The 26,022-nt window shown below is 38.7% G+C and overlaps 1 protein-coding gene across 3 annotated transcripts in view; it reads left to right on the forward strand.

The window, feature by feature from the left end:
• The window catches only part of LOC106065384 (beta-1,3-galactosyltransferase 5-like), a 38,027-nt gene that overhangs the window by 8,744 nt on the left and 3,261 nt on the right, over positions 1-26,022 (forward strand). For 2 of the 3 annotated variants that reach the window (XM_056020729.1, XM_056020738.1), the window contains exons 2-4: positions 15,803-16,045; positions 17,395-17,566; positions 24,477-24,602. In XM_056020729.1, coding sequence (XP_055876704.1) covers positions 15,803-16,045; positions 17,395-17,566; positions 24,477-24,602 — 541 coding nt within the window. Of the gene's footprint in view, positions 1-8,272; positions 8,556-15,802; positions 16,046-17,394; positions 17,567-24,476; positions 24,603-26,022 lie in introns of those variants that run through there. The other variant, XM_056020734.1, reaches the window with a different exon arrangement.

A 26,022-nucleotide genomic window follows, 5' to 3' on the forward strand; every position in this document is an offset into this window, starting at 1 on the left:
AAAAAAGATGATTACGTCCTACGCGTCATGCGTTGAGTGATGCATAGTGACCAATGACTTAAATTCTGCCAAGTCACTGGTTTTCCTGGCTAGCTCAGGCAACCCATTTCATGCTCTAGTAGTACTAGGGAAGAAGGAGTATTTGTACAAGTTTGTCCTAGCATATGGGATGAGGAATGTGTCTTTATCATTTGTTTTTCTTTCACCTCTAGATTTACCCATGAACACTCGTAGTTCGTAATTATCTTATTTTATCGAAGAAAGTCTTTAAATGATAAAATAAGTCATACTAATTCTATGTATTGATGTCCAGATGGTGTCCACTCTATTCATACAACAAAGTCTACGCAGGGGCGTAGCTAGGAATTTTCCATCGTTTGGGGGCCCGGGGGGGCTTGACCTCTTTGAGGGTCTTCTGATTTTTTGCGTAATTATTAATTTTTTATGTAAAAAACACTCATTTGGGGGCCCCCCTCATGTGGGTGCCCGGGGGGGATTTTCAAATTCTCCCCCCTCCTCCCCCACTCTAGCTACGCCACTGAGTCTACGTTATCAGTTCAATTATTGATCCCCCATAAACTGTCACTTTTGAGCGTGCAATATAATTATAAGGTCAACCAATGATCAAATCGAATTTCATCAAAACTCTAATTACTTCATTAATTTCACCCTGTCGTAAACCTCTGAAATATTCCCCTCTCCAAAGTGAAACCTAGACGCTTTGATATGAGTGTCACCTGGTCTAGATCTTCTCTGCTAGTAGAGCTAGTCTACACCTTACTGTGAAGCCATTCTTCAAGTGAGAGTGTGACTGCTAGTTTCAAAAGAAATGAAAAAGAGCTTATTGATTGATTAAATCATTTTACATACCGTACTTTAATGTACTTTTAATAGCTTGTCTCTCTCTCTTCCTTCCTCACGCGCACACACTCTCTCTCTCTCTCTCTCGCTCTCTCTTTCACTTAAAATTACACTTATCTAAATTGGTTTTCAAAGTATGAATGAACAAACATTAAAATTTAAAAGGAATTCTTTTAAGACGAAGATATAGCTACTTAAATCTAGGTGCCGTTGCAATCCAGTGCGTTTTATTACACAGGCAGGGCCGGATTTACCAATAGGTAACGTAAGCTAAATCTCAGGGTCACCATGAAATATGTAGCACGGATATTTAATATGTTCACTTATCAAGGGCCCCATATCCCAGAAAGCTTAGGGTCTAAATCAGACACTGTACACATATTTTTTTATTACTGAACTAATTTCAATTTGGTTAAATTGTGCTTAGTCTTTTTATTGCTTAATTTCATTAACACCAAGTCGAACCTGAAATCGAACTTTTGATCGAATGAACCGAATCCGAACTTAAATATAATTGAAACGAACCGGACTTGAAGTCTGCAAGATGTGTTCGATTCCCATCTCGAATATAAATATTGGCCTACAAGGGTTTCAACTAGTTAGCTTTTGTACCTTTCGTTTGTTCCTTCATTCGACTTGCCATTAACATAGACCACTTCATCTTGACTATCACAGTAACATTGCCAGTCAAGAGAAGTATATTTACTATCAAATTTTAAACTTCTAGATGTAGAACTTAGAGTCAGGACATAACTTATTACGTAATGGAGTGAGTTAGTTCAATTGTAATGAACCGTTGTGACCTTTGCCATCAAGACTAGAGTAGCAAGTCTATACGTCTTTCAGCACTGCACACAATGCGTGTCTCTCCCGTGTTGCGACTATTATAAAATTAACGGTTACTACCGGATGTGTGTGTGCGTGTGCGTGTGGAGGGAATCCAATGTAAGCTTAAGATGTTGTTGTTTTATTTTTCTCTCAAGTGAGAAGTTGATGTTGAAATAAAACAAATGTAGACAACAACAAACAAAGACTTCCTCTACGCCTAACAGTTTGTAGTCATTTTATTTGAATTGGATTCGTTTAATGTTCGCCATTTCGCACTAAACTATGTAAGCCGAGAGGACCGGAAAGAGCTGGGAAGCCATAAAAATACTAGCAAGTTATAGTCCAGTATTTATAACGAAAGTTTATAACAAATTATGTAAATGAGAGCCCCAACTCATTTGTTAAAAGTTGGCATAAGTAATCTAGAGTTCTCTCCCCCTCCCCCCTTTTCTCGAGATCCCTGTCCAGTGTCTTTTTGTCTTTCCTGAACCCATGAGGAGATTGCAAGCTGATAAGAGATGTTCTTTTTTTTTAGAAAAGTGACATTCTTACTATTACTGTTACATAATAGTTTCCAGGTGGTTATGCGCTTGTTTCTGAATCCAGGCGTCTCGAATTCGAAACCACAAGTCTAGCTAACTCTAAATGGTACTTGACGTTAGTTGGGGATTGTAAAGGTGGTTGTGCTGGCCACATGGCATCATCGTCAACCGTCGGCCACAGAAACAGACGACATTTACGTCATTTACATTAACAGCTTAGTTAACTACTTTTTGTATTTTAGTTGGTCGATTTCTACCATTAACGTGAAATATAATTTAATATTGTATCAGGTACGATTCACTTTATTTAAATTTCAGTCAGCTAATAAACAACAGGAATATTTTTGTTTTGTTTTCTCTACATACTAATATCGTGGTCTCTACCATATACACGGTATAACACTTGTTATATAGATCGACCTTTCCAATACAAGCTTGTGAAAGCTCTTTTTTTTTTCTTTACATAAACATTTGCTAGTGTTGAGTGATGTTTTACTAAGGCGACAGATAAGATATTGTAAACACTAGGCTGGTCCACAAATATGCAAATGAAGTAGATTTGAACAAGTAACAGAGACTTACACACTCAGCCAACAAACACTACACTGTTCTTATTGTAGCGCTCTATTTTTACAAAGATTATATTTATTCACTCTGTCTGTCTGTCTGTCTGTCTGGGAGGATTCTATGACAAGTTGCATTTCTCACTTCCCATTCTCGGATCAAGTTGACATTTTGCACACATATTCATAGTTGTAGACGATACGGGAATCAACTGAAAAATAAACCTACTAGTTAAGCAATTAGTGGTAATTAATTTAGTTTGTTTTATACAGAAAAAGGGGAGAAAAACCATGCTGTAATGAGAGGTATAGCAGTGCTCTCCCTTAAAAGCTATATTTTAAAAAAAAAATTAAAATTATATTTTGCTTGTCTATTATAACAAAGTCTCCAAAGCCAGTCGAACACGTTTGTCTAGGGGCCTTCATTGTTTTGGTTTTGGGATTTCTGGTTGCTTCTCCAAGTTAGATGATAATAATAATAATCTTTATTTTTATTCATATGGAAATTCGTCTTACAATTTTGTGCATTGCATCAAACAAAACATTATAACTATAGAAAGCAAAATATATACATTCACACTAGACTCACTCCAACGTTACATGTGAAATGTTTATATCGGATTGTTGAATTGTATTTAACATTATGCTAATTTTAGAAACCAAATAGTTATTGTGTCTGTTGGTCTTTGTTATTTCCTTTATCTGTTATCGTGTATCTCCCCTGCAACGGTAATATCATATAATCCTCCGCAAGAGTTGTTTATTTTTTTTCGAAAATCTTTTTATTTTTTTTTCATGAGTATTTTTCTCAAACAGTTGCCCAAATAAGTTTTTTTTTTGTTTTGTTTTTTTTAACCAAACACCTTACCAGCGCCATTTAAGATTTTATGAAGTTTATTTTTAATGTTTCAATTGACCTATCCAGGCAGTGATATGAGATATGCGAATTTGGATGTGTCTATAAATATATTTCCCCTTACTATATGGATACAGTGAAGAAACACAGCCCTGGAAGGCTAGAAGCAGAGTTACAAATCCGATTTCTTGGTCTTTGTTCAGAATTAGGTCAAAGGCTTAATGTGACATTCCCAATGCGTGGCTTTTTGTTTGAATACATTATTATGCATTTATTATTGCATAGACTAAATAACTTCAAACATTTTGATGTTTAATTCAATAGATGTGACGAATTTATGTCCTCACATCCCTCATAGGCCTATAACAATTCCCTAGTTCATACAAAAATTATAATCACAGAGTTATAATAATAGTGTCCATATGGGCAAATTAGTATTCAACAATTAGTATTCAGGGGGGCTCTGAAAATCCCGAAATTTAAAATCCCAGCTTCCGAAGTCACGTGCTTTACCAACCAGCCACCACTTTCAAAACAAACAAAAAATTATGAGGTTACTTTATTAGCCCAAATGTGTTTGAACTGCACCGCAATGGTATTTTTATTCTCAAACAATGTTCTTTTTCTATCGTCTTTCAAACGAGGTTTTAATATCTAGTCTTTTAATAGACACGAACCCGGACGATTATTTAAATTCTTGTAGTGATGTTGACTCACTATTCACTTTGGACTAACTTTACACCACCAGCTTCTACTGTTTCTATCACTTAGTGTGAATGTTGACTCACTATTGACTGTGGACTAACTTTACACCACCAGCTTCTAGTGTCTCTAGCACTTAGTGTGAAGTTGAACAAGGCGCAGATTAAGTTTCCTTCTCCGCCCTACACCCGGCGCCCTTATGCAGCCCTCTTTTATCTTTGTCTAATACCTTTCAAGGTAAACACACCTTTTTTTTTGGTTCACGACTTTGTAGAGCAATTACTGTAATTCGATAGTGTTTTACTTCTTTGAGTGACCTTGACTTAGTAGGAGACTATCAGTAACTCTAGGCACACACACACATACACACACCCACTAGCAAATAGTAGCCTATTATTATAAAAGAGTACTACACAAGTACAAGCAAATAATGTTATTATAAAAAAAAATTACTACACAAGTCAGTTTCCAAACAAAACTCTGCCTCTTGTTTCTTGCATTACCAGTATTGAAGATTGTACTTATACAGCCTACTTTTGTGAAACAATTGGTTTAAACTTTGCTTCCAAAGTAGTAAATTATTATATTCTTGTAATAAAAGAATGGGCCTTCTAAACCTTCTTGTAATACTGAATTGAGCATAGCTTCTTGCAATACTGAAATGGGTCTAGCTTCTTTCATGGAATTATTGAGCCTTAGATTCTTGTAATAATGAATTGTGCCTAGCTTTTTGTAATAAAGAATTGGGCCTTCTTTATTTGTAAAGCTTTCATTGATTTTTACATTTGGGCCTGGCTTTGTGCTATGTTGGATTAGGCTTAGCTAGTTTCATTATTTATTAGGGTTTGATTGGACCTAGAGTCACGTAGCATAAAGCAGCCGTTTCCTTAAGTTTATTTTTAGATTTCTGCAGTCTACAGCGCTAGGTCATGGTGACGAATTTCTAGGAACAGAAGCGTGTTTTCTTGGAACTGAAGCGGGCAAGAATTCCATGACGCTAAAAGGAACGAGGTGGATTGTTTTCAAATATAGTAAGAGGCAGATACAAAGTCTTTGAAAGACGGGGAGGATCAGTTGTAGTTATGAGATTAAACAACGAAAGGAAACTTGTTTAATTGAATTGTAGTGTACACTTTGTATATGTTATTCAAGTGATTCCTAGTTTCAGAATTAAAGCTTTGTATTTTATTGTTGAAGGCTCTTCGTTGTTTGAATTACTGGTTTACATTGGAATCTTCGGCTTAAAGATATTTGTTTGAGTGTTCAGTAATTGTTTAAAAATAGACATCTACACTAAATTTTTACATCAGAAACGCATTGCCTGATCAACACAATCTCATCGTGACATCAAGACATCATCACATCTAGCACTGAAATAGAGATGATCGTTGCAGCCATCTAGGTGTAATTGTCACGCTAAACTGCACATCGGGTCAGTAGACGTATACAATCAGGTCAAGGTCTGGTGTTGGATACCGAAACGTCTAAACGACTTTCGACACATACACAAATGTGCGGGTTAATTAGAAATAAACATTGCAAAGAACGTTCTCGAAAGATGGGTTCTGAATAAAATAATCATCTAGAAAAAGTTTTTTCGAAGATAAGACATTGGGGTCATTGGCCAGTAGTCATTGGACATTATTGACGGTTTATTATTGAGTTTTTTTTTTCAGTCAAGCTACTTCAGTGTTCATATGGTTTATATATATATATATATATGCAAGTATAGGTGTGTAAGTTTTTGTTCATTGTTGGATTATTTATTCTCTGTGAATCCTAGTCGGATTCATTTCAGCTCTGCGTTACTTCGGCATATTACTAAGAATCTTCAAGGTGTTTGCATGAAATGTAGCACAGTTACAACTTGAATAATAAATATCGCAAGTCTCAAAACTAAAATAAAACGCATGTCACAACAATCAGGGCTAGCTTTGTGACGTTGGCGTAATGTTGGGTGTCCAATCAGAATTTTCTTAATACATTTTTGCTGCAAATTCTAGGGAGTTAATTCAGGCCTTGGCGTACTTTCATGTCTTCTTCTAAATATTAAATAATCACGAGCTTAATATTAGCTGTAGTGCAGTTTTGATCTAGGTAGGTGGTTTTCTTTTAACTAGACGACAGTCACCACCAGCGGACAATGGCTTTATCTGCATGAGATGCGTGGAAATATGTAGGCCGAAACTGGATTTGTATATGTCACCACCTCAAAGTTAGTGTCATTGAGTGGATACCCCATTTTTATATTATGAATGGTATTCACAAGTCATGGTTTAATAAGTAAACACTTTAACCTTTAGTTGACCAGAGTTAAGGGCAGTTAGTTGGTGATAGTCAGAGACTTGATGGCAGTTAGTAGATACAGGCAGTAAAGAAGAGTCATTATGAGTGAGAGGTAGTAGAAGTCAGTTTTGTAAGCAGCCACTATGGAGTTATTATTATAAAGCACTTGAGACTTGTACCAGTTACTAAGTTATTACTTTATTCGCCAAGTTTTCTATAAAGGATTACTACTGATTATTCTTGAATTGTGTATCACATTCACTATGTGGTGTTGTTGTATATATTAAACGTATTATTTGTGTCTGCTACAAGTTGTGTCATTTCCTCATTTACGAAAGAGTCTGTGAATTTCTATGTGCGTCATTTATAAGACTCAGAACACGCACACAAGAGCCCAATGTCACCACCACGCCTACATCCATAACCCACACCAGTAATTTTATAGTGTCAGAAAATAATACGGCGACAGTATAGTATAGTGAATCACTGCACGCATCCTTAATTTTCGGAATCGAAGACATTGCCGTTATAATTAGACGACAGCCACGGTAGCAATTCACTTAAACTTACTTGGCTGCAGACAACAGTACTTAGTGTTAAAGACTTAGGTTGGAACCTTCCTAGATGGACCTCTGCTCATTTTTTTTTTATATCCCTTTTGATTCTCTTACTACGTTTGTAAAAGAGGTCAGGGCTAAATGTGTCAATAATACAAAGGCCAAAATAAAAAGCAACAATTTTTTTATGTCAAAGCTAAATAGGGCAAAAATATCTTAGGGGTCAAGGATAAACAGTGCAAAACTTTTTAAGTCAAGGCTAAATAGGACAATAATTTCGACACAAAGAGGAGAAAAAAAAAGGTGCTATTTTATTTCAAGTATGCGATGAGTCTTGTGTCTAGATATAGACTTTCGATGTTGTCCAAATTTTAAAAGACATGTAATATAGGACGTGATAGGTACGATAGACAACAGTCCCACAGACTTTATTTCCACAGTGTGTGCAAGAGTTACCTTTTGACATCAATTTCCCCTGAACCATATCTATCTATCTATCTATCTATCTATCTATCTATCTATCTATCTATCTATCTATCTATCAATCAATCAATCAATCAATCAATCAATCTGTCTGTCCGTCTGTCCGTCCATTTGCCTGTCTGTCTGTCTGTCTATTTATCTTTCTGCCTTTGTTGTCCCTCTGTTATCCTGTCTGTCTTATCGCCTGTCCACCTCTCTGCCTGTCTGTATAAAGTAAATTTAAGGACATTGTACTGACTACGTTACGAATCTCAATGGTGATTGATCATGATGTAGCCCATTTATTTCAACCCTCGTGTCGACATGACCGAATGTGACCGTCACACATGACATATCGCTGGGCTCAGAAGTAGCCCTCTGAGCCCTCTGACACTATTCTTGTTCATTGTTCTTTCCGCATGTCATTGAAATTGGAGAGGTTATTACTTCCAGACACTTCACCGCTAGGATATTCAACTTAGAAGATAATGATCTTTAGCAATAAGAAATTAACTATTACCGAGACAGTCTCACACAGAGTGTTGAGAGTTTCTGTTAGGTCTCCATTTATCTTTGATGCTGCGTGAACATATCCGAAGACTTGTTATTTATTTTCATTTTGGAAATCTGTGATTTAATTTTGATTCTGGCTTTACGTGAATATTTCTTTGAGAATTGTGATTGGTGTTGAAGTGCATTTTCTGTGAATTGTTTCGTTAATGGTGTCAATATGTTCCTGGCTGGTGCTGTCGTGGATACTTTGTGGTTCTTGTGGTTCATGGTGCTGTAATAATACATAGTGACTAGATCTAGTATTTGTTGAATGTGAATGTAATGGCTAATTTGACCAGATGGCAAGTGGTCAGTGCTGGAGTGACCGTACTGATTCAGACACTCGGTATGATTTCTGTCTCTCTCATTCCATTCGTTCTCTCCATCCTGCTATCACTCTATCTCACATTGTCCATACACACACACACTGCCCCTGAATGACCAACGACTGGACACCGGAACAATCAAGCTAAGTCAATAGGGCACACATATCTAAACTATCATCAGCAATGATGACTTAAATTTCATTCTCTGTAGGCCCACATATACATTACTTCAAGTTGTGTTTTTCCTTATTATTGTTATTCCTCCCTTTTAAATTTTTTTCTTTCATAAAATCTTTTGACAAAACTTATATCAACTCACTCTGTCTGTTTGTCTGTCTGTCTGTCTCCGACACTCAATCTCGAATCAAACTGAAATTTTGCACAAATAATTTCTTTGACCTTACAACACAAGAACCAATAAAAAAAAAATTAACCAATTTAGTTAACTAACTATTGGTAATAAATTAATTTGTTTGGTATCTCAAACAAGGGAAAGAAATAGTACTTGACTGAAGTGGTAGAATAAGCCGAATTAGTCCCTTTCCAAGGAGAGGTATTAGTACTCGACCGAAGTGGTGGTATAAGCTGAATTAGTCCCCTTTAGATTGTCGACTAAGGCTCATTACAAATTTAATTACATGACAGGTCCAAACTAATTAATACACTTAATATAGTTTTTTTTTTTAATTATATCTATTTTTGTATTTTGCTTGTTATACATTTGAAACTCAAATCCTTCTCACTTTTTGTATGCCATCCACGTGTGTGTGTTTCCCACGCCTTAAATGCAGGCGTGTTTACGGCGGACTGTTGATCCTCCCCTTGACCTAGAAGTGCCATCTCTAATTAAATATTGAATAAATTAATTTACACAGGCGTCACATTTCAATGAATAAATAAATAAAACAACTTGCTTGAACAAAACGGGTTTAACAAGTCACCTTTATAACTGCTGATAGTATAGTCACAGTATTGGGTAATAAAATGTAATGGTCACTGTTGACATGTTCGATATACTACATGTAGAATCAATACATATAGATACGTATAGTACATATAGATCTACATTACATATGCAGTGGCATAAGAAAATACTTTTTTTTAACGGGGCGTTGAAATACTGGAGAGGGCGGGTGGAAAAGGGGCGAGGGCGTTACGAGAAGAGAGCTAAAATTAGTTTGTTAGTGTCCCGTCCAACACTGCTATTCTTTCGCCTCAAAAAGCAAAAATGCAAATTCCAAAAATGTGGGGCATTTCATCACATCACCAGTTGCGTCCCCTGCAAAAGTTGTTCCAACAGTTTCCTAACCATTTTGTCTCCCTCGAGAGTGTAGCAACGAAAAAATGCTGTTAGATTTGTCAACATTTACTTGTAGATATATGCGTTTGAATTTGTGTCGTGACACGCCTCAGTGACGTCTGCGATGTAGAGGTGTGTCATGAAACGCCACAGTGACGTCTGCGATGTAGAGGTGTGTCATGACACTCTTGTTAAATAAAACAAGTATAGTTGTTGTTTTTAAAGGTCTCAAATGGTTACTGCAAACTGTTTAGAGTATCTCTTGAGCCACATGCTCTTGTCTACGAATATATGAAAATTAAAGGACGATGCTTTAGAAAATAAAGTTAAAAGAGATTTTATTAAAAACCAAATGTTCGATCCTCCTCAACCATTCGGCTAAGTAGCGCCTGTAAAATCGTAAATCTCCATCCCATCTGAACTTTGACATTCGTCGTAGGAGTGCGGTGACAGTTCGCGTAACAAAAAATCCCTCCATTTCAGCAGCGGTTCATAGCAGGATATCAAGAAAGTGACCGGTCCATTGTTTTACGTTGTCCAGCCAGCTTTTCTTTGGACGGGCCTTGCTTCATGCTCCCACCACTGGACCTTGAAGAATGACTTTTGATAGAGAATCATGTCTTACTATAGGACCGAACCAGATCAGATTTCGTCTCTTATCAGCATTGAGAGTTCGTTCTTTTTTGCCATCTTGTAAACGTTCAAACACATTAGAGTCTTCTTCTCCTGGTACCTGATAGTAAAAAAGTAAAGCTCCCCTTTCAGACCTTGTGGTCTATAGGGCACTTGATGTAAAGGTCGTCTGATTCTGTGGCCCACGGCTAACGAGGGTGTCATGTGGCCAGCACAACGACCAACCGCATTTACTTTTCCCCAACTAACGTCTCAAAGGCGCCCAAAGATCCCGAAATTAAAAATCCCAATCTTCACCAGGATTCGAACCCGGAACCTTCGGTACGGAAGCCAAGCGCTTTACCGCTCAGCCACCGCGCCCAGCATTTTTTGTGTAGCATTTACTCTCAAAGTGAATTCCTCTTTTAGACTTAGCGTTCAGTGTCCAACATTCACAACCATGAAGGATTGCACCAGTGAAGAGTACAGCTTTAATTTTACTTGGAAGAAGAGGTTACTTTCCACATTTCCCCCAGTTTGCTCATGGCAGCTCTGTCAAATTTAAACAAGGCTTTATCTCTTGTAATGATCGTCCGTCTCTTGATATGTTTGACCCCATGCATTTAAATCTTATCTTCTTATCTTATATAATACAGACGCTACTTCAAAAAAGAAGATGATTACGTCCTACGAGTCATTCATTCAGTCATGCATGTTAACCAATGACTTAAATTATGCCAAGTCAACTTAAATAGGTCCACTTCTAATGTTTGGCTATTCAACTGCATGCCCGTAAATAAATAGTGCATTATAGAAGTGAAATATTGATTTTACTAGTTCCGTTTTTCGTCACTAACTACGTAGTGTTAAATGTTCATTTGTTTCAGCCAATAAAATTATCTTAACTTAAAGATTTTGGCGAAACTTTTTCTACAACACGTATAAGTGGAGCAATGTATGAAAGATACACACATTTGTTATTCCTTGTTGACACAATAAATGTGCACAGTTAAGTTTGAACAGGGAACTGTTTTGTTTTGAGAGACATCTCGTGACTTTTCTTTCTAAAAGCAAATACTAAATATAACAAAGATTTGCCATTAGATAAACACAGGGAGAAACGTCCAATAGTTCTAAGATTAGAATGGCATTGATTGTATCAGTCGCTGCTCTTCTTCTATTTTAACTCTTCTCTCCTGATCGACGATACCATCGTTGGTTTTTTGACCTAAAAAAAATAAACATGTTTAATTTTATAAACTTGACTTTGTGTTGTATAAAAAAGAGCATGCATTTCTCTTTAGTTCTATACCAACTAAAACACTTTCTGATAACAAACGAAGAAGTTATTGAAGCCCAATCATAACAGGGTATGAAATAGTAATGAGCAAAATGAAGAATTCCTTCGAAACGTGGAAAAATAATGAAGGAGAGAAAGAGTTAAATGCGTTTGTTGCTTTTCGTAAATATGTGTTCACGTGATAGATGTGAGGACTTTGTTAACTCATTTACTGCATCAAAAAAACAGACATGGTTTTTAACTCAAGCGTCTTTCTAACACAGATCAGTAGACAAATAAACTGTACTTTGAGTTTTTCTAGTTCTTCATTAATTATTAGGTATAATATCTGGATATATTTGCTACAGTATCTCGTTGTATTTGGTACAGTATCTGGCTATATTTGGAGCAGTATCTAGCTATATTCGGTACAGAATTTGGCTATATTCGGTACAGTATCTAGCTATATTTGGTGAAGTATCTGGCTATGTTTGGTATAGTATCTGGCTATTATCGGTACTGTATCTGGCTATATTTGATACAGTAGAGACCAAAAGGAAAATAACTTTTGTCTGTGGTAAAAAAATGTGGCATGTCCTGTGTATAATTTGACAATTTCATTTATTCATATGCTAAAATGAGGCATTTGTTCCATGTTACAACAAGGGTGTTAGTTGCAGTTTTCCCCAACTATTGTCAGGTACCCATCAGAGCTGGGTGGACTCGGAGGCGCTCTAAAGATCCCGAAATAGAAACTCTCAGTGCTCACCAGGATTTGAACCTGGGATCCCCAGTTCGGAAGCCAAGCTTTTTACTACTTAGCCACTGCGCTTCCAATAGTAGACAAAAGGAGTGAACAAAAAAAAAAAAAAAGAAGCCACAAAATATAACATAATTCAGGGCACGAACCCCTTCCCTCCCGTTCCAACCGGATTCACCTCATGGCGTAAGAACAAAGGATTAAAAACGTATCCGTTCGATTCTTTCAAGATTTTAAGTCAAAAAAAATATCACGATACTTAATTCTAACATTTTTTTTTACAACACTTAAGTCACTTAGTCTGCAGGTTTCTTGTATGGTTGGATTTTGCAATACATTTTTTTTTCAACCACTTCAGCTCATCCAATCATCATCAAATTTTGCATACAAGCTCATCCTCCATGACAACACACGAATCAATGAAAAAAAAATCAACCAATAAGTTTATCTATTAGTTGTAATTAATAAATTGTGCTTTTATTTGGAAAGTGCGCTAAGCTAAATGGAGATAAGTCATGGAGTCATGGGTGGTATGTAAACATTGCCACCGAACACCTGTGTGAATTCTCTGGATGAATGGTAAGGACTAAGTGGGACACGTAAGCTCAATGCTGGGGGGAGGGGGGCACAAGCCCTCTGGCTGGCTGTTACTTCAGGGCCGGCCTTAGATTATTGGAGGCCCTTGGCGAAGTGATTTTGGTGTCCCCAAATGAAGCAGAAAAATTAAATATAAACAGCGAAGCACAAAATTGAGCAATTTATTTAAAACCAAAAAGTTCTCCAAACCCTAACAATTGGCTCACGTTTTGCTATTTCTTCTAAAAAAAATTGTTTGAGTCCCTGTCGACGCTCCCACCCACCGGAGGCCCTAGGCGGGGCTACTTAGTTCGCCTGTGTCTGAGGCAGGCCCTGGTTACGTTGTTAGAGGAGCAAGAGGATTCTTGAACATAGTATTAAATAGATTAATCTTAGACTTTGTGACTGAAATACACCACAGGTCGAAAATGATTGTAAAAGTGTAAGACTATAAAAAAGCGATAATAAAATATAGTAAAATAATTATAAAAAAAACCCGCTTATATATAAACGCACTAAAAAGAAGAAAATAAAAGCGTTCAGTGTGTTAACGTGATATTCACACCCAACGCTTTTAATTTTTTAAATTATTTTATTTTTTTAAAAAAAGGTTGAAACCTAATCAATTCATAAACTTTGCAATCTATTCATAAACTTTGTAATCGATTTATAAACTTTGTAATCAATTTATAAACTTTGTAATGAACACGTAAACTTTCCAATCTATTCATATTCCTTAACGCCTTTATATAGCAGACACAGCTGACGTATATAGAAGCCTTATACTTCGGTTTAAAATTAAATATATGACAATGCATAAGAGCAGTAAGACTGGAAGTCAACTGTCAAGCCAGGTATCTACCATATAACAGTAGAACAAATATAGCAGTAGAACAAATACAATCACTTTTGTTTAGTGAATCAACATGACTTCTTAAAACATAAAGCATTAGGAGGGGAACGTCTTCGTCTATTTTACATAAATCTTGTACTTTGTAATCTTCATGTTCTATTGTATCCATATCCAAAAGTTTTAGGTCTTTCCAGTTCCACTATCTGTCTATGTGCATGTGTGTAAAAGCATGTACTGACTCCAGCTCTCTAAAAAAATAACGTGTTTGATATGAGCATAAAGATAAGACTTAGGACTTACATTTGAGGATTAAAATTGTATGTAACTTTGACATTGCGCACAAAAAAACAAATAATAATTTATCATGTCAGCCCCTCTTCCCCTTCTTCCTTTCTCTCCTCTACAATAATAAGTTCCAGTTCTGTCAAGTGTTGACAATTGAATCCTTTGTTGCCCACAAACAGCCATAATTTAATCCAAAGTGTCTTATCCTAGCAAATCTGGTATTCGTGTTTGAAGATTTATTTTGTTACCCGATTCATTTGTCTTACAGGAATCGTAAGAATATTCTAATTTAATAAGCTGATAGTCTATGTTTCCAAGGAGAGACTATGTCCATGTCAAGGTCAATTTCTATGCTCTTGTCCAGTCTATGTCCTTGTCTACTTTCATGTACAGTCTATATCCATGTCAAGTCAATGTCTACGTTTTGTTCAGTCTATGTTCTTGCCTAGTCTGTATCCAGTCTCTGTCCATGTCAAGTCAATGTCTACGTCTTTGTTTAGTCTCTGTCATCGACTACGGTCAAGTCAATTCTACGTTTTTGTTTAGTTTCTGTCATCGACTACGGTCAAGTCAATTCTACGTTTTTGTTTAGTTTCTGTCATCGACTACGGTCAAGTCAATTCTACGTTTTTGTTTAGTTTCTGTCATTGTCTACGGCCATGTACAGTCTCTGTCTATGTCAAGTCAATGTCAACGTCCTTGTCCAGTCTATGTCCTTGTCTATGTCCATTAGGCTACCACTCTGTCAATGTTTTTTTTTCGTCTTGGTTGTGATTAGGATGATGGTAGTGAGCGCGTGTCTGTGTGTGTGTGTGTGCTCTGGGCTCCAAATATAATAACAATACGTTAAACATACTTCAATTTCAAGAGTACACTTTCGGAAAAGTAAAAGTTGCCGACATATTTTTTAGTGTAATGTAATTTTTTGTGTGTAAGCAATAGGGGAAATCGGATTTTCCGTGACAGACTTCAAGACAGATACGATTACGTATTGCTTTACAGAGAATGTCCAGTGATACAGAGATACTACGAAGACACAGCGTTAATACTACGGGGACACAGCGTTAATACTACGGGGACACAGCGTTAATACTACGGGGACACAGCGTTGATACTTCGAAGACACAGAGTTAATACCACGGAGATACAGAGTTAATACTACGCAGACACAGTATGAATACTAAGGAGACACAGCATTAATACTACGGAGACACACAGCCGATACTACGGAGACACAGACGATATTGCGGAGACGCAGAGACAATACTACGGAGACACAGAGCTAATACCACGGAGACATAGAGTTGATACTACGGAGACACAGAGTTGTCACAAAAGAATGGCTTGCTTCCTCCTCCCCGCTCCTCCCCTCCCCCCCTCCAAAATAAAATATAGTTTGATGTTGATGTCTAAGAGTAGCTGTGACTACTGTTAAAAGTTGCTAGATAAGATAGAACTAAATTCGTTCATAATTAAACACATCCTGACATTGTAGAAGCGACTTCCAATAACTATAAATGTTTAGAATGTATTCTAGGCCTGTTAGGACCTCCTCGACAGGAGCGTACACCACGAAGTAATCATTTCACTTTCTCCTTCCAGCAATCACCTGACCAGATCGTTAAGGTTATCGCACGCCGTATTCGCCATAGCTTGCTGTGTCCTGTACATATGGGTCAACAGCAACATCCAGCCAAGGTTCATCATCAGGGTGGACACAGACCCGTCCATCTACGAGCTGACCAGAGTGGTCAGGGAGCAGCAGCAGATGATAGACTACTTGTCCAAGCATCCGAAGATAGTCTTTCGATGTCCGGACGATGAGCCTACAATAAAATACCCAAAGTAAGTGTCTCCATTAATGAAACTGTCTTTAATTTTGCATGTGTTGCCATCTATATTATCTATATAATTCTCAGACATGCTAACATTAATCAATAAAGCCTAATTGCGCTGTTAAATCGTGTGCATACCATAGGGCTTGTATACATATAAAATACTGAAATGGTGGGCTCATAGAGGTATGGCTGATTGGCTGGTTTAGTATTAGGAAGAGGTTGTCAGTACCGCAGAGTGCGACTGGAAACTCATTAGCGAAATTCTCTGCCCATGTAGAAATACATGAACATGAAATACATGAACGAATAAAACCACAAACAGCACACTTCTGAAGACATTGCGCCCACCCTATGAAGCTATAAACCAGCGGTAGCGTAACTAACACTCTGTATGGCTGTGCGAAACAGCTAAAACAAAAGATGAACTTATTTTTCCTTCACCCGGACCGTAAAAAGTTTACAGTCTAGCTGCAAGAAGCTGGCTAGTGGAAGACAACTGAGGAATGACTGTAGGTTATAAAACCTAAAGAAATCTTGATATTTTAGACAAAGAAATATTCGTAAAACTCTCTGCTGCGGGACATTGGTGATGGTATAGTGTTAAAGTATATTTTAGTTTGTAATGGAAATAAAAGCTAGGCTAATAGACCTCATTCACCAATCGTAAACAAACAACATGTAGCCTCGTGGTTCTCTATATCTTCTATACAAATTATGTAATCCATAAAGGCTGTCACGTAATACGTATTTTTCATTGATTTATCAATATTATGACGTGGCTAAATGTGTTTATTTACGATTGGTGAATGAGGTCCATTGATTTTCGAACACACAATCAAGCGAGGTGGAACTACTGCCATAAATGGCACCCAGCTTAGCACTGGGGAAGTGCAACATATGCTTAAATACACATTCACAGCACACGACTAACTGGTCAATCTCTACTGGTCAGTGTAGGCATTAAGAACGGCCAGTACACACACACAATAACACCTGGTCAGTCAAACAGTCATCGATATCATAACAATTTTCTGAATCGACACAGTAGAAAAAAAATATGTCCAGGTGCTAAGAGTAAAAAGATTGAACCCCCCCCCCCCTCCTGTTTGTCTTTATTTGTTGCAAACATCGCAATACTTTTAAATATGTAAAAATTCTAATTAAAAACTAGTTCTCTGCAAATGGTTACAATGCAATCTTATTGGTAAATACAATTTAGGTGTGCGTCCAACAGACCCTAAGGGGTATCCTACGAGTTTATGTGTTAATTAAACTCCATTCGTGGCTTTGTTTTGTTTACTATATGAATTACACCGAAAGTCTACGCACTAATGTATTTTGCTCTTTGTCCATCAGACAGGCAACAGATGACCTGACATCAATCGTGCTGGACACGACTGACGGATGCGGAGACACTCCCGCCGACGCTGTCATGATCGTCCACACAGCGGCGGACCACTTTGACCGCAGGGGTCGCTTCAGGCGGACGTATTCCAACTTCACAAACACAAGTCCGTACAGAATTAAAGTGAGTGTCCTCAGCGGACATAGTAAGCAAATAGCAAACATAGTAGGCAAATAGAGCGACATTGTAGGCAAATAGCGGAGATAGTAGACAAATAGCAGAGATAGTAGGCAAATATGACAGGAGACAAATAGTGGACATAATAGGCAAACACGACAAAGTAGACAAATAGCAGATGCAGTAGGCAAATATGACATAGTAGACAAATAGCGGACATAGTAGGTAAGTAGCGGAGATAGTTAGCAAATATGGCATAGTCATGTGTGTGTGTACTGGCCGCTCTTAATGCCTACACTGACCAGTAGAGATTGACCAGTTAGTCGTGTGCTGTGAATGTGTATTTAAGCATATGTTGCACTTCCCCAGTGCTAATAGCGGACATAGTAGGCAAATAGCGGAGATAGTAGGCAAATAGCGGAGATAGTAGACAAATAGCGGACATAGTAGGCAAAAAGCGGAGATAGTAGACGAATAGCAGACATAGTAGGCAAATAGCGGAGATAGTAGACGAATAGCGGACATAGTAGGCAAATAGCGGAGATAGTAAGCGAATATGACATAGAAGACAAATAGCGGACATTGTAGACAAATAGCGGAGATTGTAGACAAATAGGTGACCTACTATAGTGCTCTGGTTGTTGCTGTGAGCTTGAAGAAAGGGGGTGGTGGATTAAAGATTGGAAATACAAATCTCTTGGCCTGATAAACAATGAATGTAGAAATGATCCTTAGCTCCTCTATGTATAGCACCCAAGTCTCACGCCATACAGAAAGGTTGTGCCAATCACAAAGACTTGGAAATTTTGACGGAGTGATCTATTCCAACACTCTTTGTTTGAAGGAATTAAACGGAGGTAGGTATCACTAACAGAGACCACATGACGAATGAAGAGACCAGTAACAGGATCAATACAACCATTGGAACCCCACTATGACCTGCTAACCACTGTCAACAATAGTAAACTCAAACTCTATGGCCACATCGTAAGGTGCTCAGGGCTCGCAAAGACCTTCCTTCAGGGAACAGTACCAGGAAGAAGAAGAAGAGGCAAACAGAGGAAGAGATTACATTAAAGAAATGGAGAAAGACTATTGACAGATCCTGTGTGGTGCCCCATCGGTTCAACAGACTAAGGGATAGGTGAAAATAAACGCATGTTAGGGTTAGAAGACGAACTCCCACAAACAAAAAACCCAGTCGATATCAATGTCAATTTTAGTGTATGCACTATATCTACTTTAGTCAATGAAATATACCAACTTAAGTGTATGGATTTTATCGACTTAATGGGTTTCTTATTCCCTCTAGTTACAGAACTGACCCACTTTTAGAGTGCCATGGTGCTTTAAAACAATATCCTAGTTTATATAAGAAAAACTATTTAAGTAATACACCTGTAAACTACCAGAGAAGTGATATCAGGTATGCAGATATCAGGTATGCAGAAAGCAGAAATATGATATTCATCTATCAATACTACGTGACATGTAAGGACTTAGGTAGCAGGTAGCTTAGATAGCGATTTCAGCTCTGACAAAATAATCTTTTTCGTAGCTCTCACTAAGAACTATTTGTTATTGTTGAAAATCTATTTATTACCAAAACTTTTCTTTCTAGATCTAATTCCAGACTCCGTGTTGATAATTTAGTTTGCTTGCTTACAGCGCTCTACCAGCGCTCTTTGCTGTCTTAAAGGGGAAATGTGCTGATACAACAGTCTACCTTTTTTTTTTTTTTGTCTGCAAAAGTCTAGTCCTGGCTCTTAAGTCAGACTGTACAACAATTTGCATGACCTATGTCTAGTATCTGTAGACAAAACTTAGTCACTAAGACATATGTTCCCATAAACTGGTTATATCTTAATACCCCTAATGTCCCAAGCGTGATCAGGTTACAATAAAATCACACTTGAAAGTAAAAAATTTTGCTGCGATAGTCGGAATATGTTAATAAGCCCATTGATATAATGATAAACCCATTATGAGTCTTTCATCCATGTCAAGATACTTTTTTTAAAGTTTATGCATGCGCCATTCGATGTCTGATTACCCTCAACTTGTTCTTGTTTTAAAACGGCGACTAAACAAAAACAGGGTACGGGCGGATAACTCACTCGCCAACCCCAAATTCCGCCTCTGGAAGGGGTATGAGAAGGTGCTAGGAGGATTCAGCACCCTTCGCCTCAGCGTGGTGCCTCCGTGGAACTAGATAGGCTAAGAACGAGAAGCGAACAAGGCCCCGGCAGATGAATCTATGTGAGCTTTTTTTTTCTCACTCCGGGAGGGGATGGACCAAAATCAGCAAAACAGTCCAAAAAGTCTGCCACAAAGGGGGCCGACATCAGAGACCCGTGGCTGGAGTGGCTGTCCCTGCACGGAACGTGGCAGTTACAGTATAGGAATATGAGATTTCCCCCCCCTCCCACGGTAAGCGCTGCCCTCGGCCACTTATAGCGAGTGGACCTAGGACCGAGGCGCGCCGTGTACGCGGTACGGTTCCCTAATTCGGTCCATGGGCGTTATTGCTGGGGGCCCTCAGACAGGACTTGGGGTGAAGAGCTCCGGATCCAAGTCTGTTCGTTGGATAAAAGCCTTTTCAACAATCAATGGGGTACAGGACTTTAACCAAGGTGCTAGGAACAGCCTAGAGAATCTTGGGACAAAAAATAAAAAACCCCACTTAAAACAGAATTGTGTCTACATAAATACACAGAGCCCACAAATCACTGCAGAAATCTAGTCCTGGCTGTAAAGTCTGACTGTTCTGCAGAAATGTAGTCCTGGCTGTAAAGTCTGACTGTTCTGCAGAAATGTAGTCCTGGCTGTAAAGTCTGACTGTTCTGCAGAAATGTAGTCCTGGCTGTAAAGTCTGACTGTTCTGCAGAAATGTAGTCCTGGCTGTAAAGTCTGACTGTTCTGCAGAAATGTAGTCCTGGCTGTAAAGTCTGACTGTACAGTAAAAGTCTAGTCCTGGCTGTAAAGTCTGACTGTTCTGCAGAAATGTAGTCCTGGCTGTAAAGTCTGACTGTACAGTAAAAGTCTAGTCCTGGCTGTAAAGTCTGACTGTACAGTAAAAGTCTAGTCCTGGCTGTAAAGTCTGACTGTTCTGCAGAAATCTAGTCCTGGCTGTAAAGTCTGACTGTTCTGCAGAAATGTAGTCCTGGCTGTAAAGTCTGACTGTTCTGCAGAAATGTAGTCCTGGCTGTAAAGTCTGACTGTTCTGCAGAAATGTAGTCCTGGCTGTAAAGTCTGACTGTACAGTAAAAGTCTAGTCCTGGCTGTAAAGTCTGACTGTACAGTAAAAGTCTAGTCCTGGCTGTAAAGTCTGACTGTACAGTAAAAGTCTAGTCCTGGCTGTAAAGTCTGACTGTTCTGCAGAAATGTAGTCCTGGCTGTAAAGTCTGACTGTTCTGCAGAAATGTAGTCCTGGCTGTAAAGTCTGACTGTACAGTAAAAGTCTAGTCCTGGCTGTAAAGTCTGACTGTACAGTAAAAGTCTAGTCCTGGCTGTAAAGTCTGACTGTACAGTAAAAGTCTAGTCCTGGCTGTAAGGTCTGACTGTTCTGCAGAAATCTAGTCCTGGCTGTAAAGTCTGACTGTTCTGCAGAAATGTAGTCCTGGCTGTAAAGTCTGACTGTTCTGCAGAAATGTAGTCCCGGCTGTAAAATCTGACTGTACAGTAAAAGTCTAGTCCTGGCTGTAAAGTCTGACTGTACAATAAAAGTCTAGTCCTGGCTGTAAAGTCTGACTGTTCTGCAGAAATCTAGTCCTGGCTGTAAAGTCTGACTGTACAGTAAAAGTCTAGTCCTGACTGTAAAGTCTGACTGTACAGTAAAAGTCTAGTCCTGGCTGTAAAGTCTGACTGTTCTGCAGAAATCTAGTCCTGGCTGTAAAGTCTGACTGTACAGTAAAAGTCTAGTCCTGGCTGTAAAGTCTGACTGTACAGTAAAAGTTTAGTCCTGGCTGTAAAGTCTGACTGTACAGTAAAAATCTAGTCCTGGCTGTAAAGTCTGACTGTACAGTAAAAGTCTAGTCCTGGCTGTAAAGTCTGACTGTACTGCAGAAATCTAGTCCTGGCTGTAAAGTCTGACTGTACTGCAGAAATCTAGTCCTGGCTGTAAAGTCTGACTGTACTGCAGAAATCTAGTCCTGGCTGTAAAGTCTGACTGTACAGTAAAAATCTAGTCCTGGCTGTAAAGTCTGACTGTACAGTAAAAGTCTAGTCCTGGCTGTAAAGTCTGACTGTACAGTAAAAGTCTAGTCCTGGCTGTAAAGTCTGACTGTACTGCAGAAATCTAGTCCTGGCTGTAAAGTCTGACTGTACAGTAAAAGTCTAGTCCTGGCTGTAAAGTCTGACTGTACAGTAAAAGTCTAGTCCTGGCTGTAAAGTCTGACTGTACTGCAGAAATCTAGTCCTGGCTGTAAAGTCTGACTGTACAGTAAAAGTCTAGTCCTGGCTGTAAAGTCTGACTGTACAGTAAAAGTCTAGTCCTGGCTGTAAAGTCTGACTGTACAGTAAAAGTCTAGTCCTGGCTGTAAAGTCTGACTGTACTGCAGAAATCTAGTCCTGGCTGTAAAGTCTGACTGTACAGTAAAAGTCTAGTCCTGGCTGTAAAGTCTGACTGTACAGTAAAAGTCTAGTCCTGGCTGTAAAGTCTGACTGTACAGTAAAAGTTTAGTCCTGGCTGTAAAGTCTGACTGTACTGCAAAAATCTAGTCCTGGCTGTAAAGTCTGACTGTACTGCAGAAATGTAGTCCTGGCTGTAAAGTCTGACTGTACAGTAAAAGTTTAGTCCTGGCTGTAAAGTCTGACTGTACAGTAAAAGTCTAGTCCTGGCTGTAAAGTCTGACTGTACTGCAAAAATCTAGTCTTGGCTGTAAAGTCTGACTGTACTGCAGAAATCTAGTCCTGGCTGTAAAGTCTGACTGTACAGTAAAAGTCTAGTCCTGGCTGTAAAGTCTGACTGTACTGCAAAAATCTAGTCTTGGCTGTAAAGTCTGACTGTACTGCAGAAATCTAGTCCTGGCTGTAAAGTCTGACTGTACAACAGTTCGCCTGACCTATGACATACTTACAAAAAGTGAAAGCCTATAGCACTAGAAACTCTTTATTTCTTTGTTCAATCTCAGGAATCACTGGGTCAAAAAAAAAAAAAGGTCGAAGTCAACTCTATAGGACCAAACCTGAATATTGAGTAGTGGCTGGGTTAGAGAGGGAAGACTGCAGTCTAATTTATGATCTTTGAAAGTAAACGTCGATCTCTTTACTTACCTGTCTACGTAAAGAACCCGTGCATGAATGAAACTAATACATTATCGGGGGAGGGGGGGGGGTTATCGCCTTCTTGTCTTTTTGTAATTGAAGAGTTCTCATAGTCACAAAGTGTCCGGGTACTTTAGAACTTTAACTTGGGTGCTTGTGTAAACGTAACAAAGAAGCATCCACTCTTATACAGATCAGATAATACCAATGCAGAAAACATTGACATAGCCTTTGTTACAGCTAGATAAGTAATGTGATACTTTCATTAAGTAAACAATGCATTGAGAGACTGATTAGGAGTTTGGGACGTGGTCAATTGCTCTGCTCTAAGCTGAAGGATGTGTGGCTGACTTGTATCAACTATCAAAGGGGGCTCCTTGAATCCCGGCTCGAGCTGAGAGTTCAAAGGCAGCAAGGAAACCGTTCCCAAAAGAGATGAGACCATAAAGCACTGAGCTTGCGCTATTGGTGGAAAGCGTGGTCGAGAGGCTAAGTGCGCTTGAACTTGGCTTGGCTTGGCTACCTAGAAGGGGGCTCGAGGTTCGACACCCGAGTTGTGTTTACTGAGCGCCTTAAGGCAGCACGGAAAACCAACTCCTAGATTTTCCCTCCCCCCTACTGGTCCACAACTGAGATTGGACCAAAACGCTCTGAGCATGCTATAAGCATGAAAGTAGCGCTATATAAAAGCTATAAATATATATATATATACTAAAGTAATACAAACAAAAAGGAACCCAAACTGTTCTCATGAGGATGTAGTGATCATTGTAGGAACAAGAGAGAGGTTCCCTCAGAGGTGTTCAGCTTTCATGAAACAATACAGAAATACGAAAGTCCAAAATGAAACACAAGTTTGATTCAGGCTTTATAAAACTGGGTGTCTTACAGGGGAGTCTTACACGACTTTAAGCTTTTTCTCGTTTACTGTAAAGCGACATTTTTGTTTGTGTAAAGACTCGAGGAAGTTATAATCATTAAGGATGTGAATGAATGTGTTTAATTATAGAGGGTATGCCTGCCTGGTCTAGTGGTATGCGCTTTGATCTGTCGTTCGATGATTCTCCGTGTTCCCGGGTTCAAATCCTGCCCGCCTCAATCCACCCGACTTGGCTTGGATGAAAAAATCGTTAAATCTAAAGTAACATTCAAAACCAAACCAAGTGAACTGAATGCTGTATGTGGACATTCAGTAAATGTATTCCGAAAGAGACAGCTAGAGATCCCATTCTAAGACTGTTTGACATGCATTTGAGACCAAAAGTAGACACGAAGACACGAGCAAAGAAAACTTAAAGCAATGGCCGGTCAATTTTTTTTGAAGGGACACAATATGTAGGTCACCTGTGGGTCTGTGTAGTCACGTGGAATTATTCCCCTCTTCTTTAATTGTACGGCTGAAAACCAAAAGGCTTATTCAAACCTTCCATCCACATTTGGTCAGAAATAAAATAAAGCAAATTTTGTCTACAAATATGTTTTAAGGTAACATTTATTAGATAAAAAAAAATAAGCCTCCGCTCACGTTAAATTAATATAATTTACATAACTACTAGGCCTATTTTTATTAAGTATATTAAAAAAAATAATTTTGTTCTCATAGTCTGAAATCCGAAATTTAAAACAATATATTTATTTTCTTTTTGGACAGGTAGTGTTTTTGATTGGTCAAGTAGAATCTGCGGAGTTGTCTCTGAAATTGGAACGAGAGAACATGGAGTTTGGGGACACAGTGCTGGGAGTATTCCTGGATACCTACCATAATCTGACATTGAAGGTGAAGATCTTGATACAACTTTTTATTGCTATCGTCACACATCTTCACGCCTCATGTCCGAATGTCGGGCCTCATGTTCAAATGTCGGGCCTCATGTTCAAATGTCGGGCCTCATGTTCAAATGTTGGGCCTCATGTTCAAATGTCGGGTCTCAAAATCAAATGTCGGGCCTCATGTTCGAATGTCGGGCCTCATGTTCGAATGTCGGGCCTCATGTTCGAATCTCGGGCCTCATGTTCAAATGTCGGGCCTCGTGTTCAGATGTCGGGCCTCATGTTCAAATGTCGGGCCTCGTGTTCAAATGTCGGGCCTCATGTTCAAATGTTGGGCCTCATGTTCAAATGTCGGGTCTCAAAATCAAATGTCGGGCCTCATGTTCGAATGTCGGGCCTCATGTTCGAATGTCGGGCCTCATGTTCGAATCTCGGGCCTCATGTTCAAATGTCGGGCCTCGTGTTCAAATGTCGGGCCTCATGTTCAAATGTCGGGCCTCGTGTTCAAATGTCGGGCCTCGTGTTCAAATGTCGGGCCTCGTGTTCAAATGTCGGGCCTCATGTTCAAATGTCGGGCCTCGTGTTCAAATGTCGGGCCTCGTGTTCAAATGTCGGGCCTCATGTTCGAATGTCGGGCCTCATGTTCGAATGTCGGGCCTCGTGTTCGAATGTCGGGCCTCATGTTCAAATGTCGGGCCTCGTGTTCAAATGTCGGGCCTCGTGTTCAAATGTCGGGCCTCGTGTTCAAATGTCGGGCCTCGTGTTCAAATGTCGGGCCTCATGTTCAAATGTCGGTATATCTAGAAGAGATTTCGTGTTTCTAGAATTTTCTTCAGATCATTTAGAATTAGATCCATTTGTTTAGAAATGAGAAGGCAATGTTGGCATTGTGTTGACCACATGATCACACGGACGCCGCCTTTATTAGATATTATCCACACGTGAATACCATCTCCAGCTATGTTCTTATAGCAAGAAAAAAATCACAATATAAAGAAAATGTAGAACTTGATATTCCAGATTCCTGGTTCTTCCTGAATAGATCCCACACTCCAAACTTTAAATGTTAACATTTGTTAACTAATAATTAACAGACTTTAAAGAAATGAGATTGTTATATTACATTCAGGCACTTGCTGTCTTTTGTAGCAGTCCTTAGCTGGTCTGTTCATAGAAGAATTTGGTTGTTGAAAACTCACTGGAAAGACAAGTTGCAATAATGAAATCTTACAAGAAATATAAAAAATGAGAGTTTATAGACCATCATCAGCTTCACAAAGAGGAAATTTATTTTAAAAAAAAGCAACTTTTCACACTACCTCCATTCAAATCAGAACGTGGTGGAGGGTGGGTAGAGGGCGGAACCTGTACACTGATCTCAAAAACGGCTCTAAAGATTTATCTAGACATTTAACAGTTGATGTGTA

This window comes from Biomphalaria glabrata, chromosome 1 (assembly GCF_947242115.1).
Source record: "Biomphalaria glabrata chromosome 1, xgBioGlab47.1, whole genome shotgun sequence".
Taxonomy (NCBI): Eukaryota; Metazoa; Mollusca; class Gastropoda; family Planorbidae; genus Biomphalaria; species Biomphalaria glabrata.